At 35.7% G+C, this 14,302-nt stretch overlaps 2 protein-coding genes across 2 annotated transcripts; one reads left to right on the forward strand and one right to left on the reverse strand.

Moving 5' to 3' along the window:
• The first annotated feature begins 1,288 nt into the window (after nucleotides 1-1,288).
• Nucleotides 1,289-5,818, forward strand: LOC113064782 (methylmalonic aciduria and homocystinuria type D homolog, mitochondrial-like). The gene is made up of 8 exons (XM_026235711.1): nucleotides 1,289-1,366; nucleotides 1,985-2,023; nucleotides 2,122-2,266; nucleotides 3,316-3,533; nucleotides 3,611-3,719; nucleotides 3,796-3,917; nucleotides 4,858-4,944; nucleotides 5,058-5,818. The coding sequence occupies exons 2-8, from the start codon at nucleotides 2,015-2,017 to the stop codon at nucleotides 5,271-5,273; spliced, it is 906 nt and encodes a 301-aa protein (XP_026091496.1). The 5' UTR covers nucleotides 1,289-1,366; nucleotides 1,985-2,014; the 3' UTR covers nucleotides 5,274-5,818.
• Nucleotides 5,373-14,074, reverse strand: cep70 (centrosomal protein 70). The gene is made up of 18 exons (XM_026235710.1): nucleotides 13,951-14,074; nucleotides 13,469-13,491; nucleotides 12,959-13,058; nucleotides 12,460-12,583; nucleotides 11,121-11,301; nucleotides 10,879-11,054; nucleotides 10,131-10,190; nucleotides 9,945-10,056; nucleotides 9,784-9,872; nucleotides 9,626-9,703; nucleotides 9,445-9,547; nucleotides 9,184-9,282; nucleotides 8,788-8,946; nucleotides 7,394-7,543; nucleotides 7,148-7,316; nucleotides 6,950-7,064; nucleotides 5,684-5,763; nucleotides 5,373-5,513 (listed from the first exon to the last, which is right to left on the reverse strand). The coding sequence occupies exons 2-18, from the start codon at nucleotides 13,478-13,480 to the stop codon at nucleotides 5,461-5,463; spliced, it is 1,860 nt and encodes a 619-aa protein (XP_026091495.1). The 5' UTR covers nucleotides 13,481-13,491; nucleotides 13,951-14,074; the 3' UTR covers nucleotides 5,373-5,460.
• Nucleotides 14,075-14,302: the final 228 nt, after the last annotated feature.

Here is a 14,302-nt window from a genome sequence, read left to right on the forward strand (position 1 = left end):
TTTAGAGAAAGAGAGAGAGAGAGAGAGAGAGAGAGCGCCTCTGGCACAAACCTCACTCACTCTATTTCAGCTCTGTTGTGAGGACACGTCAGTCTTCAGGGAGATGCGCTGGGCCTTCAAACACATTCGCCCTGTCTAACCTTCCTGTGCAGCGACATTGACCTCATCTGACAGATTCCTGCTCTTTTAGTACCCTGCCACTACTTTTTCTTTCTCTCTTGATCTGTTGTTGTTTCCTGCTGTTTTTGTCTGCAATTGCTCAGTGCCATTAAAATTTAAAAACATATATGTTATTGTTTTTTAGCACAGTTCACTGAATAAAATATCTAAGGACCCTTTTCATGAGACTGTGATGACGCATTTAATGGTCATCAGCATCATAAATCCTCAAAATGGTGCACATTTATAACACTATTCTTGGTGTTATATATCATTTGCATTAAACCACAAAAAAGAAAAAAAAAACTGCTAATGCAAGGGTGATTCTAATGCAGCGTCTATAGGAAGAATGGTCAATTTTACATGGTTCTCTCTTCTGACTGCCGTTATCTGTCTCTCTCAATTTTGTTTCCTTTTATTGAATGTTATGAAAACACTATAAAGTTTTTATTTTGATATTTGAGCAAATGGGAATGCAAAAAAATATATTTCTGGTTCTCTCCCATTCACTGCTCTTCAAGTTAACCCAACTATGAAGATACGACTTCCGCTGCTGAGAAACCCGAAAGATAAGTGGCACAGCTGCAGAGTACCGTGCGTTTGCGTTTGCTGACACCTAGCGGACGCTACCTGTCAACGCGTGCGTGATTGTGACGCAATCGACCAATGCGATTTCAAAACAACCGCCGAAGGCTGACAGAGGAAATTATTAACGGATTATGACATTTTATAATGATGATAATAACAATAGTATGTGTAATAATTATAATATATTTTCAATGTACTGAATATAAAATCATGACAATGGAACTATAAATAAAAATAATTTATTGTACTTTCTGTCATTGGACTACCACTATGTGTATATGTGTGTGTGTGTGTGATAACATCTATTATTTGTATAATTTTATGTTATTAATTAAATATGCATTTAATGGTAATAAATATTACACAACTAACATTTAATATGTTATTATGTAAATATGCATTTAAAGTTTATATATATATTTATGATGTTATAATACCGTTATCATTTAAAATAGGACCCTTTTTTCTTTCTTTTTTCCTAATCCTTTTTATTATTATTATTTATTTTTAGTTTTTGTGATGTTTCGCGGCTTTTGTGCTCTACAGGGCTCCGTCATGACGTCATGACGTCCGGCGTGCGGACGTGATTAGAGTCTCGTGCCGAGTGCCGACAAACAGGGTAAGTCGAGAACACGCTGTCCTTTACCTTAAAAACATTTTTAAATAACGACAAACGACGACTAAACCCGTGTCATGTATGTCTATATGACCAGAAGAGTGTGTCGATCACAGTTTGACGCACAAGTCTCGTTTTAATAGTTCTTAAATCGTGTTTGAAGGGAAAGCGAGTGGATCATGACAGTGAAGTGTTTGTTTTGGTTTGAGGCGCTTACAAGCTGATTTATGTTGTGAAGAAAAACATAATCAACCTCAGCTACAATCTTTCGTACGCGTTTAACGTTACATGTCTAAACAGATTTTGACATTTATCGTGTCGTTAGTTTTATTTTTTGTCAATTTCAGAAGAGTGTCATTTAAAAAAAACAAATCAAGTTTTATACAGTTTAACATAGAAAAGCTGGCTCAAATAATGTCTACTATGAGAACCTTAGTTTATTTAACAAATCTACGTTTCTTTTAACGTATATATTTATTTTTATATATATTACAATCTATATTACAATTATTGCACTTGTTGATTAGTATTATTGTGGTCATCATTATGATTGTCCTTTAAATAAAAAGGTTTAGTTCTTAAAACGCATGTTTGATCTGTTTGTTTGTTTGTTTGTTTCAGGTTACAGTGAAGTGGAGCTTTGCACACATTATGGCGAGTGTAAGTGTCTCGCTGACAGCTTCTGGAGTTCTTCGTGTGTGTGTGTGTGTGTGTGTGTGTGTGTTGTAATGCTGTGTGTGTGTGTTTTATTAATGCAGGTGCTGTGCAGGAGGGTCCGACAGGTGAGTCAGTCGTCTGTGGTTCACACACTGGCTCAGAGGATCGTGGCTGTCAGAGGTTTTTCAGCCGCAGGCTCGTCTGGATCAGATGAGCCGTATATAGCTGTACCATCTCAATATTCAGGTGTGTAATGTACGTAATGTTTATCATGAATGTTTCAGTTACATGATTTTTCATTTTACATGAGTTTTACATGATTTTAAAGGGTCCAATTATATATATATATATATATATATATATATATATATATATATATATAAGTCATCACTTGAAGTAGATCAAAACCTTTCATCAAAGTTGTCCTAAAATTAAAATGTATTCTTGTCTAAGGACAACTTTGATGAACTTTTTTGATTCACTTCAAATGTTGACGTTATATATGTGTGAATATATATATATATATATATATATATATATATTAGGGGTGGCATGGTTCGCTGAAAAAAAAAAAAAACCGTACCGTTCGGTTCACCACACACAGTATGCGCTGGGACCGCGGCTCAACTTAAATCCAAAGCATCTGTAATGTGGTTTAGCAGTTAATATACGTTTCTGTTGATGGATGCGCATTCTGGATTCCCAGACATTACAACAATAGCGATGAGAGAAAAAAAAAACCCTGGACAAACCATTCACTCTTGATCAATGTGAATGACTTTTACTGGAATATGAGCTGTCATTTATTCTGTCATCATCCGGGTGCTGAAAGCGCGCAGTGAGAAGATTTGTGCATGCGCTCATCCGAAGCGTGCAAACCCGCGCCTCAGAACGTGCTCAAATATAAGCTCTCTCTGAAGTATTGTGTTTAAATGGACAAATTCAGACAAAAATTATGTCAAAATGCCGTTTTGGTAAGTATCCTACAGCAGACATAGCCGGCTGAACGCAGGCCACTGTATCAGTGCATTCTCTTAAAGTGACAGTCTTTATATTAATAGAAACCGCAACAACAAAGAAATCACTCACTGCTCTTGATTAAAAAGCTTTTATAACTTTAATAAAGAATTATCTTTAATTTATATAGTCCAATATGCAATGCTGTTTTACATTTGATTACTTTATTTAATTTCTGTACCTTAAAACTTATGAAATCACTTTTTATTGTTTGTAATTATCAGAATATTTTTCCAACGGTGGGTTGAAATGAAAGTTGATGTAATGGTGTGTAACAGGTCCTAGAACAGTGTGGCCAGATGAAACCATGGGTCCGTTTGGGCCTCAAGATCAGCGGTTCCAGCTGCCAGGCAATGTTGGTTTCGACTGTCACCTGAAAGGTACCGTATTACAGATGAAAGGGCCAGTCCACAGGACAGTCCCGGACGTTTTAACCTCCCCATCCGGCACAGAGAGACACGAGTTCATCCTCGCTCAGTTTGTTAATGAGTATCAGGTAAAAATCTGTTTGGAAATCATTCGATTCTTCAGTTGTGTTGTTTGTTCCTGCTCTGAGGTGTTCCGTTTGTTCAGGGTAAAGAAGCGTCTCTGACGGCGCAGAGAGTCAGTAAAGCTGAACACTATTTCAGTCAGTCAGATGTGGAGTGTACAATGCATTCCTGCCCAGAGCTGCTGAAGAAAGGTACTGCATCTCACAGAACATGTCAAACATCTTCAAGGTTACAGGTAATGAGCTAATCGTTGTTGTGTGTTTCCAGAGCTAGAGCTGTTTTTCCCAGTGCTCCCTGCGAGTCCCATCACTGTCGTCAACGTAACACAGAAGCAGCGAAAGATGGACACAGAGGATCAGAACAAAGATCAGCAGGAGCTACTAGATAATGTGAGTCTGACTGAAAACTTCAATGACGCAGCATTATTCATTATATATACATTGCACTATTATAAATGATGTACTTTTATATAATTTTCAGTTATGACATTAATGCATTTTGTTAATTGTAAAATCATCATTAATTTAATAGATTTTTATATGCATTATAAATTATAATACTGTAAATATAAAGTATATATAGTAGATAAATTTGATATTTTTTGCATTTACATTTCATTTTAGATTTTTTTAAAGCAGACTTCAATTGATCGCAATTGCTGTATTACGATCACCAATATAATAAAATATACATTATTATATTAGTAATATTAATGTATATGTATATTAATTGCCTTGCTACATTTTATGATATATTTAATAAAATTTACATTTATAAAGTATATATACATTATAATATGTATATTGCATTGTTAATCATTTTATTTTATATTTATTTTATATTTTTATGCTGATTTTAATTGAAAATAACTGTTTTACAGTTAAAATCAATGAAAATAAGACAAATATATGAATGCATTACAGCAATGAGATATTATTTAAATACTTGACTGTCCTGAATATACTGAATAAAAAGACAACGTTCATATGAAATAGTCATTAATATTTTGCTCTCCAAGGCTGCATTCGTTAACAAAATACCGTAAAACAGTAATATTGTGAAAGATGACCATGATTTGAATAGATTTTGAAACATAACATTTCTGTGATCAAAGCTGAATTTTCAGCATCATTCCTCCAGTCTTCAGAAATCCTTCTAGTGTTCAGATCTCCTGCTCAAGAAACATTTCTGATTAATGTTGAAATCAGTTGTGCTGCTTGATATTTTTGGGGTTGAAACTAAGATACATGTTTTGTCTTTCCTGTCACTTTGTCAATTCAACGCACTATTAATTTAATAAATAAGTGTTATTTAAATGTCTGATTGCAGTTTGTCAGTGGTGCTAAAGAAATCTGCTTCATGTTGTGGAGAGGAGGATACTGGGCCGATTTCATCAGTCCACTGTCAGGAAAAGCTGTAAGTACCTTTATCTGTCCAAACAGATGCTCATGGCTCAAAGATTCATGTACATTTGTCTACAATTGACTTAGAATATTTACAACTTCTGAAAAACCTGTTTTCTGTTGCAGTTTTTTGGTGATCAGGCACCGGACTCTATTCTACAGCAAGACGTTGAGCGTCACGCTGGCTTTCACATCGAGGACCGGGCGTCATGTACGATCATACGGCACGTCTTAACAGGGACGTCCACGTGTGTCCTAACGCTGATCACTAACGCACCTTCCAACAGTCTGATCATGGAGAAACTTCAGGGACACGCCAGCACTTCAGAGGACAAAGACTGACGGACGTTATCTGCCAACAAACTGTCTCTTATATAACAGAGCTTTGAATACAAAACTGTTGGTTGGAGTTTTGGAGAAAACACAGTAGAAATGCACATTTATTTATCAAATATGAACACTTAGAATAAAGTAAACTCAGTAAAACATTTAAATTCAGGTGTGAAACCACATGGTGCTTTACAAAACATCAGCCTTTGAGAGAACGTATTGCTGGTAGAACGTCATCTAGAGTCGGGACGTCTGAAAGAGAGGAAACAACTCAACTAGTGCCACAATACAACAGTACTGTTTTAGGACATTAAGTCATCTGTGCTTCATGATTTTAGTGCGCTAGAATACTAATGCATGAACTTTTCAGTTCAGTTTGGCTGACTCTTGTCTTGTTGAATGTGAATAAAGTTTGTTCTCACCCAGAGTTCGCAGGAGTTCCAGGATGAACGAGTGGAAAACTGGAAAGAATTCCTCATGTTCCTTCAGCTTTACAATGATACTGTGAAATACAAACAGCACTAGTCTGTTCACTTACATTAAATCAGCATCAGTCTCCAGATGAACGACGGAGCCTTTTTGTGTCAGTTGGTCCTGAAAGCCCACTTCTTCAAACTGACATTAAACTTAAGCAATTACAAATTCTCAAGAGATAAATGTTAATATATATATTTTTAAATAAACCATTCTTTAATAAACTGAACCAATAAATGGTTTAAATGTATACACTTTACAAGTAGATTCAATTAGGATAAATGTACTTAATGAACCAAACTTGTAAATGTTAACTTCTACATTTAAATTGTATAATTTAAGTTATTATTTAAAAAATCTGATTCCTAAGTAACTTAGAATAGCAATTGCTTTAAAAAAAAAAAAAAGCTTTAAGTAGGATTAACTAACAGCAATATTGATTGCTGACGTTAGAAAATGTATGCAAAGTAAATGGATTATACCTATTATTAACAAATGTATTATTATTTTGATGCATGGAATTAAATGTTAAAATTAAATCATAAAATAATGAGCAAAACTTCTGCATGTCATTTTGTACCTACATTTAACATTTCAAGTTGTATAAATTTATGATGAAAGAATATGATTTAACAACAGAATTATATATTTAAATTAACATCCACATCAGTAAATGCTGTAAAAGATTGTTCATTGTTAGTTCATGATACCTATGGCATTAACTAATAATAACGTATTTCGTATTCTCTTCTGATGGTTGCTATAATTCTTTCATTAGGTTCAATATTTCATGCAATGTATCAGGTGTCAAAAAAACTTAACATTATTCGTATTTTAAAGTATGTTTAAATATGTAGACATTTTAATACATGAAGAATACATTAATTGCATACAATAAATATAAAATTAAACCAATTCCTAAAGCATTTAACAAACTGCAGAGTTTTAAGTAAAAAAAAAAAAACGTATCTAATAGAATAATAATTAAAAAAAAAAACGTATTAAAAAATGTTCTTTGATATGTTTGCCTATTTGTGATTTGAACTTTAATGAAAATCAAGGAACTGTGGAGGTTACTAAATTCTTGAAATATTAACAAACATTTAAAAACAATTACTGCATTAACTGATGTTTACAATTTAAAACTTCTTTTAAAATGTTATAGTACCATTTTACAGACATTAGAGCACAAAGACTTGGAGAGATGGACGAACCTGTCAATGTCACTGCTTTCCAGAAGGCTGCAGAGCTCGTGACCTGCGGCGTTTCCTGTCTGCGACACGATTGCGCCGACCTTGTTGACGACCTCGCTAGGTGGCGCTTTATCATCTAGATACAACATCATCAAATCAGAGATGAAGAGGAAAGCTGCGTGTCATACAGGTGTGCTTCATAATCCTCGATCTCAATACCCAAATCTAGAACGTCTCGGAGATTCCTCATGGCGTTGCTCATCTCGCCCAGCTTAGTGTAGACCTCGTTCATGCGAGGATAGATTCCTGTCAGCGATGGGGTGTCGAAGAGTTTCTGGAAGTGGGCGACCATGGACTCCAGGGTGTGTCTGGTGGGGCTCCGCAGAACCTGAGGAACATCGTGAGCATCTTCAGATGATGGATTACTGAGAACACTAAGGGAAACGGTGCTTTCAGGAGAAGTACCTTGTCATCTGATGCCGTCTCATCGAGTAGCGTGTCGACGATAAGCATCAAGTCTTCCAACCGCACGGGATCCGAAGGAGCGGGGATGCTGCGCTCTGGCTGCCATGGCAACAACCTCTTCTCCAGTCGGATGAGGGCACGATGAAGGTCCTTGTGAACCAAACAAATCACATTCAAACCCTTTCAGTTACGGTGCAGTCACATCTGGGGAATTTCTGTGTGAGCTTTGCTTCATTCATCACACTATTGACAGTATACATTGTACCCTTTTATTTAATTGTTTACAATTTTGGCAAAATTTTGTGGTCGAAACTGACAACCTGTGCATAACAGCCTTCCAAATTCATAATCTGAATTTAATCGCAATTTAAATACATTACAATACAATACGAGTAGTATTTTTTTTTTTTAAGTGAACATTCTGGTAGCCTGGACTTCTATTGAAATAACTGAATTTTATTTGCAGAAAAGGTTTGCAAATTGCGCAATTTTTGCTAAATTGCGAATTTTTGATCATTTTAACAGGATTGGTGCAACAGGGAACTTCGCTTGAAAGTGAAATATTTCACCACAGGTTCAACCATTTACGATCTCACAGATTCCAAATTAGATCACTATATTTTGTCTAGAAAAATTCACAGAAATTTTAATTAAACATAAGATGTGTTCACATTTACCACTGTTCTGTGAATTGTTGTTGGTTAAACAACCATTTCAGTGAGAATCTATGCAATCAGGAACTTTGCTTGTTGGTGAAAGATTTCCCAATGCAGATTTTGCAACGGGTTCAACTGTTCCCTATTAAACTGACTGAATTGTAAACGTGACCGCACCTTTAGTTAAATTCATTGCCCAATGATTAACCCGGTGTTACCAACTTACTTCAACTGTTCCCGATTGCATGCGTTCTCATTGAAATGACTGAGCTTCACCCATGAAAATTCGTAAAACGTAAAATATGACCACATATTAAGATGAATTAAAATATCAGCAAATTCTTGTTAATCGATATCATAGAAATATATAAAGTAGGGTTACTTCCAAACCAAACAGATTTCTGCTGGTCGATGTGCCGAATCCACATAACCAATTTGAACCAGTTCTTGAATTTAGTATAGATTCCTACAGAAATGGAATCCCACAAACAAATTACCATGCAGTGCGAAATGTGCAAACATCAGCAAAACTTTAATTGCAAAAAAGGTCCATTGTCTATTGTTGATAGTGTAGCGATGTATGAAGCACTTCTCACACAGAAGTCACCTTCAAACTAATCGGCCTCAACTTAAACATTTTGAGAAATCTACGAAATCTCAAGCAAAGCTCCAAATGTGTGGATTCCCATTGAAATTACTAAATTTCCAAAATTTCCATTGCCCAAAGATTTGACGCACTGCTAGAGAGGTCAGTTGTCGGCTCCAAACCTCCAGGGTGGGAACAATCAGCTCAAACTCCGCCTCCCTGCTGAGCTCTAGGTTGGTGTGCGCACGCTGCCTCAACAAACCCAACGGCGCCCTGGGATTGGTCAGGACAGCGGTGATGTCATGTAGTATCTGCAGAGAAAATCACATTTATTGTAATGATGTCAGAAAGGCATTGGCTACATTCCGAATGGAACGCTCATTACATCAAGTTCAATCTGCACAGTTTATTGTCAAAAGGTCAAACTTTTAATGCAAATTTTACAGTATATGGAATGCTTTGGGAAACGGTTTTATATTATATTCTATTTCTATAATAGTATGCTAAAAAAAAAGTTGTATGCTATCCTGAACTGTGATAAATCTCACCTTTTCCAGCTTGAAGGCAGATTCGGGTTGTTTACACTGAACTTTCACTGCAGAAATGAGATGACTGACATCGTGCACATTGAGTTCCTGACAAACATCCTGAAAAACATCAGACCACACGCCAACCTCTACAATCAGATTTTCTTTTGTTAACTGAGATACTATTATAGCTTTTATTCATATCTTGAATCGAACAAAACCTAACTACAATAACACTGATTTAAAGCAGGTTTGCGGATGCAATCATGCATCTTCACGTACCATAAGGAGTCTCTTGCAGGTAGAAGCATCCAGGTACTGGATGCTGGTGTTATTCGTGTTGAGCATCTCTGCCGAATCCTGCGATTTGAGTGCTTGAGATGGTCTGTTTAAACAAGGGATTCATCATTAGCTTGATCCGAACTGAATTAGAGGAACTGTGTTCACTCATTGCAGATCTTACCTGATGTTGCTCTGCTGGATGATTCGATCCAAGCGTCTCAGCTGCTGTTTGCAGGTCTTCAGTTCTTTAATGGTGGGTCTAAAGTGTGTAACATTAAAAACATAGTCACAAACAAACAAAAAAACTAATATTAAAGGCTCCAAAAATCCGCTATCAACCTGGACTCCAGATCTTCTTTTAAGCGCTGGATTTCAGTCCTGAGTTCTTCTCGCTGTGCTTTGGTCTCCTTCAGCTGCTCCTGGTATGACTAGAGCCAAACAGAATCACGTTTACATGTCCAGATCGAGAACAGAAATCAAACATCTGTCACTGAAGATACCTTCAGAAGGGCCTTGTAGTTGGAAGACGCGTCGGTGGTGTCTTTTTCCACTGTGGATCTGATCTTCTGGGAGCTTGAGGAGTCCTTCTCTCCTGAGTTGCTTTTATATATTCTACAGAAGAGGTGAGACTGATGTGAGAGGAATTTCCATTAATAAATACAAATTTTAATCATTCATACACTTACTTCAGTTCACTCCGTAGCTGTTGCATTTGGGACTCGTACATGTCAACGAGGTCCAAAATCCTTCAGAGAAGCAAAAACAGCATCAGCTTTCACAAGCACAGTGAAAAAACGATTACTGGATGACAATTTAAAAATAAGTAAATATATACATATTTATAAATAATTTTTGAACTTGGAAAAATTCTACAGTCAGAAAATATAAGGTTCTCATAAATAAATAAAATATTTGCACAAGGCAGGTAGGTTACTTCTAAACAGCAAATAAAAAAAATTATGAAAATTCTAATTTAAATAACATATATTAAAATAATTACCGATAATAATAAATATATTAAGTGACATTTTGAATTAAATTCTAACAAATAATAATAATAATAAAAAATAGTGATAAAACTATTTAGGGACTTATAAGTTTTTCTATAAAAGTATAGAAATATGGTCCTCAAAAAGAGTGATTTTGAATCATTTATAAATTATTTTTTATTAATTGCCCAATGCAAAGTTGCCTTTGACTAATGTCTCAGTTGTAGATAATTACTAAAAGAAATTCGGATTTGAATTAAATAATAAATAGAAAAAAAAAATGGAAGTGAATCAAAAAAAAAAAAAATGTAAATAAATAACAATATTCAACAGAACATCTCCTGTAACTTTCTATAAATGACTTTTAACCATTTCCATGACTCAACATGCGGTTAAACAAATAAAACAGCAGTGATTATAACTGATGATCCTCTCCGTCACTCACTGCTGGTCGCTGGTGGAGTTGAGTCGGGCTGATCCGCGGTGGATCTGTTGGAAGGCCTGGTTCTGTCGGGCCACACGTCTCTCCTCCTCCCTCACGGCGTACTGGAGCTTCTTCTGCAGCTGAGACACCTGCTCTTTCTCCTGAGACAGCTTCTGCTCCAGAGACTGACAGCGCTTCTGCAAACACACCACCAATATTACAGCTACAGATAACTAAAGCAAATCATGTCGTGCATTTAATACCTCGGCATCTCTCTTGTCCTGCTGCAGTTGCTGGAAATGGCTGTGCTGTTGGGCCGCTTTACCGATGTACGAGTCCTCGAGGTCTTGAACTCTGACCTTCACCCCATCTAGGACGCCCTCCAGCTCGGCAGCCCTCTGAGACTGACGGGCGGCTCGCGTCTGATGCCGCTGCGCTTCCTCTCTGAAAATGAGACGGGCATCTTTGCTGTATGCGAGTTTGTGCACTTCTTATTTCATGGGATTAGCCGTGCTGCGGAATGAGCCGGGAACATGTCTGTCCTGTCATTATGTTACGTTACAGCAGATGGGCTGCACACAAGGAGTTTGCATTATTGAGTGTCCTGACAGAAGAAATATGTCCAAGAGGGAGAAACCCCAAGTGCTAAACTATTTAAATATTAAAGAGTCGTTTGAATATCTACGCTGAAATGGAAATAAAGAGATACACATTCCAGCCCAAAATGCAATATATTTTGCACAAAGAAAACACTACTACTACTCTACTTTTGAGACCGTTGGGATTTATTTTATTTTGACGTTATTTTCATGACACCCAATCGCATTGTCCTCTGATATTCTCATTACCGCAGAACATAAACACTGTAATATAATAACACAAATATAAAAAATATAAAAACACTTCGTTGGTTCATCATTTTTCAAAGAAACAATCTACATAATTTAAAGTCAGTACCACATATTTAATGATGTATTAAAGCATTACAGTTTTTTTGTTTATTTATTTTTGCATTACGGTAATGAAAATGTACATAAAAAAATAATCTCACAGTGCAAACATTTGCAATGGCTCCAAAATATTCTTTTTATAAATTTAATATTTATTTAATTAGATTTTGGGGTGAAATGTGACTAGGAATGATTTAAATAACTTAATAAACAAAAATGAATTTTATTACAACCACAATGTATAAATCTCGATAAATTGTATAGCATGTATATTTTCATATAACTTTTTAAAATATTATTTTCATTATTTTAGAGTTATGATCAATAAACCATATTTTTTTGCCTGAATGCACTGTAAGTCACTTTGAATAAAAGTTTTTTTTTTTTTTTTTTTTACATATTCAGCCAACAATAATGAAAATTAGACCTTTAATTTGTCATGAACACAATTTCACAATAATAATAATTTATTTTCTTTATGCAATATATCATTTTTTATTTTTATATTTTTTTGAAAGAGGTATGACCCACTTTTCAACCTTGTGAAACCTGGTTTTGTCATAAACCCAAGATATGAACATAATAAAGACCTCAGCAGCATTAGAGGTATATTAAAGCATATTAGTTATGAATCGATGAAAGCTAGACTCACTTTAGTTGGCTGTTGGACTGAATGAGCTCTTGAATAAGACCTTGTCTCCTTTCAGAATCGGACAGCATAGTCTTCAACATCAGCCGTACATCAGATGCAGCCTTGCGCTCCAACAGAACCAACTCTACAGACAGCAAACAACATCAGTGTAAATACACCAACACAGAAATACTGGTCAACACTGAACACCAAAAAGCATTATTACTTAACCAGAAAGATGGCTATGATATACATAGCTATTTGAAACTGATAATTAAAAGCATAAATAAAAGTTCCCCAAATTAACTTAAATATAATATAATAATTACCATAAATACAAATTAAAAAAAACATAAAAAAATTATAATAAATATGGAAAGTGGTTTACAAATCATTTTAAAAATATTTGGTAGACTATAATATAAAAATAAGGTCGTCAAGAAACATTAAGTCTGACCGATGACTTCCAGTTGCTTGAAATTGCGCTTTCATTTATTTGAAAATATCAGTGATGCATTACCTGCGAGGTTCTTGTTCTCTGTTGGATCTGCAAAGGTGACCGGTTTGAACCCATGATGCTGCAGCAACCTGTTAACAGCGTCCCACTCTCTCTGCTCCTGCTGCAAGAGCATGCAACACGTTACAATCACATGCATTAATACCTGCAATCTCATCTCTAAACCAATGCATGCGGAAACATCAGAAATAACTGTTAAAATATCCATTTTTCAACCTGAAACTGATTGTAGGTCCACAAAAACACGTATGTTTTGTCTCTGGACTGCAGTGCAGCAGTCAAAGCTCTTCTTTGCATCTTTATCTATTCCAATTACTCATAAACTACGAGCTAGAACACTAATTTAAGCATTTTATCAGGTCTCTGTCCTTTCCTCTGACCAGATCAGCTCTGCAAACCCCCTCTATCCATCCACAACAGGTGGAGGGAACTGACACAGATCAGATTACTATCCCTCCTATCTGAAAGAACAATAAGGAACACTTCCACTTGATGGAAATAGAGACGGCTCACCTGCTCCATCATGATCTGAGAGCCTGTAAGAAAACATATGCATGTAAATACTGTACAGTTCAGTGTAATCCATTTAAAGACATGTATTGATTAAAGTCACATGAAGTTGGCAGGTTAGTCAATTTGTATATCGACTTGATATGATATTCAATCATATTTGATTGAGAATACCATGATATTAGCATGCTATATGTGAACTTAACCTATGAGAGTAACATTACCATGTTTAAATGAACAAAGACTTCCACCATGCTACCATACTACCATACTATGCTACACTGGGGAGCTTAATAAGGCACTCCTGCTCTAAAAAAGAAAAATGGTAATTAAAATGTTAATGTGTTAAAAAGAAACATGGTATTTTCCATAGTAGCGTTACACGCAAAATATAAGGAGTAACACTGCGAACAAACAGTGACTACAACCGCGTTTTGAATTGAATTTACTTAAAAGGTTTCAACCAATTGTAAGTTATACCATACCTTAAAGAACCGATGACTAACGTTAATTAATTACGATCCTATAAAACCGTCAACATTTTATAAAACGACAAACTGGAGTCTGTTTATTGTTTCAAATAACAGCGGAAACTGACACGGATGAAACGCTTCCTGGAATTAGACCAATAGGAAGACAGAGTTACCAAGCCACGCCCATTACGTAGTTTGCGCCTTAAGACTGACGTTTCCCTCGTTCTTTTCTCTTTGCTTTTTGTGTGTGTGTGTGTGTGTGTGGTGCTACTTAGTGGCCACTAGATGGCTGCAGAGACTGAGGTTGTGAATATGGACAACTTAGAAATAAAAATAAGGTATTGTATATTATGTAAAAACATTG

The sequence above is a fragment of the Carassius auratus genome, chromosome 47 (genome assembly GCF_003368295.1).
Source record: "Carassius auratus strain Wakin chromosome 47, ASM336829v1, whole genome shotgun sequence".
In the NCBI taxonomy this organism is placed as follows: Eukaryota; Metazoa; Chordata; class Actinopteri; order Cypriniformes; family Cyprinidae; genus Carassius; species Carassius auratus.

Excerpts from the sequence above, each read along its gene's own strand:
- LOC113064782 (XM_026235711.1), top strand. Across the intron at positions 2,267-3,315 it reads TGTACCATCTCAATATTCAG|GTCCTAGAACAGTGTGGCCA; the intron begins GTGTGTAATGTA and ends GGTGTGTAACAG. Across the intron at positions 3,720-3,795 it reads CCCAGAGCTGCTGAAGAAAG|AGCTAGAGCTGTTTTTCCCA; the intron begins GTACTGCATCTC and ends GTGTGTTTCCAG.
- cep70 (XM_026235710.1), bottom strand. Across the intron at positions 10,191-10,878 it reads AACTCCACCAGCGACCAGCA|GATTTTGGACCTCGTTGACA; the intron begins GTGAGTGACGGA and ends GCTTCTCTGAAG. Across the intron at positions 5,764-6,949 it reads GAAAGCAGTGACATTGACAG|TATCATTGTAAAGCTGAAGG; the intron begins GTTCGTCCATCT and ends TGTATTTCACAG.